This window comes from Cynara cardunculus, assembly GCF_001531365.2.
Source record: "Cynara cardunculus var. scolymus isolate 2C chromosome LG 1, CcrdV1, whole genome shotgun sequence".
In the NCBI taxonomy this organism is placed as follows: domain Eukaryota; kingdom Viridiplantae; phylum Streptophyta; class Magnoliopsida; order Asterales; family Asteraceae; genus Cynara; species Cynara cardunculus.
Genome location: NC_037528.1, coordinates 40,654,434 through 40,659,708, shown reverse-complemented (window position 1 = coordinate 40,659,708; position 5,275 = coordinate 40,654,434). Strand labels below are relative to the sequence as shown.

At 25.8% G+C, this 5,275-nt stretch overlaps 1 protein-coding gene across 1 annotated transcript in view; it reads left to right on the top strand.

Moving 5' to 3' along the window:
- Positions 1 to 4,640: 4,640 nt before the first annotated feature.
- LOC112522610 (apoptosis-inducing factor homolog B-like) overlaps positions 4,641 to 5,275 on the top strand; it is a 6,496-nt gene continuing 5,861 nt past the window's right edge. The window contains exon 1 of the mRNA XM_025131851.1: positions 4,641 to 4,987. Within this exon, the coding sequence (XP_024987619.1) occupies positions 4,863 to 4,987 (125 nt within the window). The 5' untranslated portion in view covers positions 4,641 to 4,862. The remainder of the gene's footprint in view (positions 4,988 to 5,275) is intronic.

Genomic DNA, 5,275 nt, shown 5'->3' with positions numbered 1-5,275 from the left:
TCCGGAGTCTTTATTTCTTTGTGACTTAAAGATTTAGGATCAAGGTTCTTATTGGAAATCATAGTTTGGATGTTATTGAGGAGAAAATGTCAGGTTTGGCCTGAAGTTTTATATAACCTTGTTTGGTTAAGAAAAAGGTTTAAAATGACATTATGTGGAACCTGTTTGGTTCGGAGTTTTTGAGATTTGAATAAGCGGAACGCTTTGCTTGATAATGGAAAAGATCTGGTATTACGTTTCTATATTTGTTATATATATGAAATGATATTTTCCCTAAAGGTTTTGGTGATTTTTCACCATGCAATAACATAAATAGGGTATCTCACTAGACCTTTCGGTCTAACCCTCGTTTTGTGATTTAAATTATGTGTTGCAGGAGGTTCGGACAGTAAGGGGAAGGGAAAAGTTTAATATGTTCCTTTATGCGCTTCTGCTTGAAGATCTGTTTTGATTAATTAGTACAAGAAATGTATTTTGAATTTTTGGACCTTGTAATTGGTCATGTTAGATTCTTGTACTAAGGGATCCGAATGGAATGATATTATGTATTTCCTTTGTATGAAATATGTGTTACATGCAATATGTGGGTTGGGGCGTTACAACATATTTCTTTTTCAATATTGTTGGATTTATTGTTATCATAGGATATGATTGTGTTTACGATTACATCATATAAATTCGTATAAAATTTTGATATTTTGTAATCACATGATATGATAAAAAAGTTTCGAATTTAAACTTCATTAACAATAACTATTTATACGTGATTGATAATTACGTTAAATCTATATCTATTCTATATTATAAACATTTGACGAAAACTCTTAAAAACCGTTTTTTATGCATGAAGTACTGTTTATTGATGCATATTACTTAAAATTCAAGATTACAAGTAAATTGTGCGTAAGTACAACTTATTAAAGCTCAATGTTTGAATTCGTGTAACTAACTGAGGATAAATATAATCAAATAGAAGGATAAACATCTCATTTTAAAATATATTAGGATAATTATTGAGTCCTAACAAAATAATTAATTATTATATTTATAAAAAAATTTATTATTAAACCAAATATAAATTAATTCTTTTTTAAATTTTAATTAAATTATAATAAAAATTTGAATCAAAGAAATTACACAAAAACGAGAACTTTTAAATAGTTAATATAATACTAATATCGTTTATTTTTTTTTCAAAATTTTATGATATCTTCAAATTTATATTTAATTCAAAAATATAAACATTTTTTTTTCAGAACCACATAACATCATAATATTGATAATATAAAACGAAACATTAAAATCAAGATGTATCTCGCTGCATTGCGCGAGTACCATTCTAGTATATATTAAAGAAGAAACCAAACACAATGAGGTGACACCTTCTAATGCTTAGAACTTCTCCTATATTTTTTCTCAATTTTTTGATTTTTTTAAATGTTGAATACGTAAAAGACTTTTCTGCCTCTCTATGAAAAATGTATAGCGCATAATTAATGTGAATGTTTTTTTAATTTTGTATAACCAAGTTTTAATCTTCAACTCTTGATTTGCTATTCCATTTACTTTCTTAATGAAATTTGTTTTTCAAAGTTTTCCTAGAAATTCCTTTGGTAAGGGATGAAAAAGGCGAGACTTGAAGAAGAATTCAAATATTTTAAAAGGTATATAAAAATTATATTCATTAAAAATGTGATTTGTTATTACATTTTTTTTTTCAATATTGTTGGATTTGTTGTTATCATAAGATATGATTGTGTTTACGATTAGATCATATAAATTTGAATAGAATTTTGTAATCACAGGATATGATAAAAAAATTTCGAATTTAAACTTCATTAACAATAACTATTTATACGTGATTGATAATTACCTTAAATTTTGACTACTTCAAGATTTTTTCAATTGACAGAAATCCTTTGGTGAGTAATGAAGACATAAGAGTTGAAGAAAACTTAAAAGATTTTAAAAAGGTATGTAAAAATTATATTATTTAGAAAATATGATTTGTTATTACATATTTCTTCTTTTCAATATTGTTGGATTTGTTGTTATCGTAGGACATGATTGTGTTTACGATTGGATCATATAAATTCGAATAAAGTTTTGATATTTTATGATTACAAGATATTATAAAAAAAACGAATTTAAACTTCGTTGACAATGGTTATTTATACGTGATTGATAATCATCAATACACACACACACACACACACACACACACATATATATATATATATATATATATTAATAGAGAAACCAAATGCAATAGGTGTCTTTCTCTAAATATTATAAACTTATCTTTATTATAAACTTATTTTTCTTTTTTCCTAGATTTTTAATTTTTTGAAAATATTTGATATGTAAAAGATTTTTCCATCCTTATTTTTAAAACATGAAATTCATTAAAATAAGGTTGTTTTGGTAATTTAAAAAAGCTTAACCTCCAACCTTTTTCTTTTTATTCTTGGAGATGAAACCTCTAAACACTTCCATGTGCTTCTCCATAATTTGTTAATGTTTTTATAATATTAAATAAGTTATACTAATCTACCCCTAAATGATAGATATGTATTTCATTATAAGAAGACTTCTTTTATCACTTCCAACTTAATTAGCTTTAACTTTTACATACATAAGTTCATAGGGATATTCATTATACTAATTTATCTTTTTATCTACTAATTAAGATAAACTTACTATAAATAGTGTGGTACATTGTCACAAGATGATTTTTAAATCAAATTTTCTCATTATTTTGAATTTATGAAATGTTAAATAATTAAATATTTTTTTACCCGTGAATGAAAAATATGGATTTCATTATTTTCTCCAACATGAAAACAAATATTTCCAAAAGATTATATCTCATTTAACGTTTTTTCCTCTTCCCTTTTTTTATCGCATCGATATATTATATCTCATTTAACGTTTTTTCTTTTGTTTTACTAATTCTTCCTTCATATTGCAAACTATACAATCGAATGTCTAAATCAAGATAGAAGCTACATTTTTTATGGTTTATTTTATGTTTTTATTTAAGCTATTTGTTGTTATTGATGTGTTGTGTTTTTTTTTTTGAAGATTTTTTTATCGTTGATATCGTTGTTCTTCCTCCATAAAATTCATGTAAGAATTGTTACATTTTATGTTCATGATTTGTATGTGTTATTTGTTGTTGATGAGTGTTTTTTCCATGTTATTATATTTTGTTAATTATTATTACATTTGTTTTTCTATGCAATATATATTGTATTTTTTGTTATGCAAAATGTTTTTATTGTCCATACCTAATGTTATTCCTCTATAAACTTTTCCGGGTAACAAATATTACATCTTAATTTATGAGTTGTGTGGTTATATGTTATTGACGAATGTTTTGTTCAAAGATTTGTTCTCTATTATATTTTTTTGACTATGGTTCTTTATCATCCTTATTTTTGAAAGTTATCTATGTTGTGTGAGTGTTCTTTTTATTTGTCTTTTTATTTTGCGTAATTTTGTTTTATTAATATTTTGTATTTCTTCAAATTTTTTTACAACAGTCAGATTATGCTTAAGTGTGATCTATGTGGAGTTTTGTTATTATAAATTTTCTTCTCCATCTTTTAATATTTAGAGTTTCTCAATTTGTATTTTTTATGCTATTCTATGTATTGTGGTTATTAATAAACCAGTATATATCATGTGACTGTCTGTTATTTAAAAGAACACTTAAAAATGATGTTTGTGTATTCATTTATTTGAAAACAAATAAAACGTGATATCCATATGGTTTTTGTATGTGTATTTGTTTGCTTTTATTAAATTATGTATATTATATGATATATGTTCTTTGTTTTATTATGCTTAAAATTATTTAAAGTTTTTATTTATTTACATAATATCATATTTAAAATACATAATGAAAAAATGATGTTTTTTATTGGGTATAAACTGATTTTGCTATGCAGGCGGTGGGATTAAAGACTTTGTATGAAAAAGAGAAAATTTTAATTTTTTTTATATATTCGGCAAATAAAAAAAAACTGTCATGTTTAATATTTTGAAGAGATCTATTTAATGATGGTTTAAAGTTTTAGTAACATATCAACAATTGTGAGGATAACAACATGAACAAAAAAAAATATGAAAGTTGATAAATTAATCATTATATTTATATTCTATAACTCTAATAAAATAAAATATGCATGAACTGACATTGTAATATTTCAATATTAGTTTCGTTTTTTTTTCTAAAAAAATTATCATCACCGCGCAACGCACGGTGCACAAAACTAGTTATGCATTAAAAAATAAAAAAAAATAAGTTTTGATGTTGATGTGTGTGAGAAAGAAATTAGTAGTTAACATCCAAGAATATATGAAAATACAATATATTTTGGTTAGATTCCTATTTTATATAAAAATCCTCATCGTCATATGAGATACCAAAATAAAGGTTTTGAAATTAAACGGAAAATCTTATCTAATAAGTTAAAGACAGACTCTTACCCAATTGATATTACCAGCCAAAAAAAACACGCTTTCTTTCGAACAATGTATTTTGATGATAAGAATGTTTCCTTTGCCAACAATTAATTTGTTCAATGTTTTCCTTTAAAAAAAACAACTTAATTGATGCATAGCAATTAGCAAACGGTTGTCGACAACTGGATTGAGTCGTGGGATTTTTTTTCACATTGAGAAGCCATGAGAGACCGAGTCAAACTTCTGAAGAATGGAATGATGTCCTTCTTCGATCCTTCCTCCCACTTAATGCCTTCATCCAAATTCAAACCCTATTTCTTGCACGATCCAGATTTCTCTAGTAAATTGTATCCTAAAATTGCAGCCGGAAGAACAATCGAGTCGTTCTTTTGATGGAGAATCCACTGGTTGAAGGTAGCCAAGGGCGGAGGAAAGTGGTGGTTATCGGTGGCGGTGTTGCTGGCTCCTACATTGCTAAATCGCTGCAGTTTCATGGCAATCTAACGCTAATTGATCCGTATGTTTCCTTGTCCTCTACGTTTCTATATCTCGTATCGAATCACGATGCAAAATTGATATGGCTTCTTGAACAGATCTACCCATTTTTTCTGCATAAATCCAGAATTTAGGAGCTGAAAAGTAGTGATTCGATGCTTTTTTCGTCCTGTTCATATGCTCGATTGGATTATATTCATTTTTATAAAGTGAAGTTTTTACAAAAACTACGAGGAGAGTTTAATAGTTTTTTATATATTTTATTTACTTTTTTATGACAGTTTAATCTATATCTATACTATATTATAAA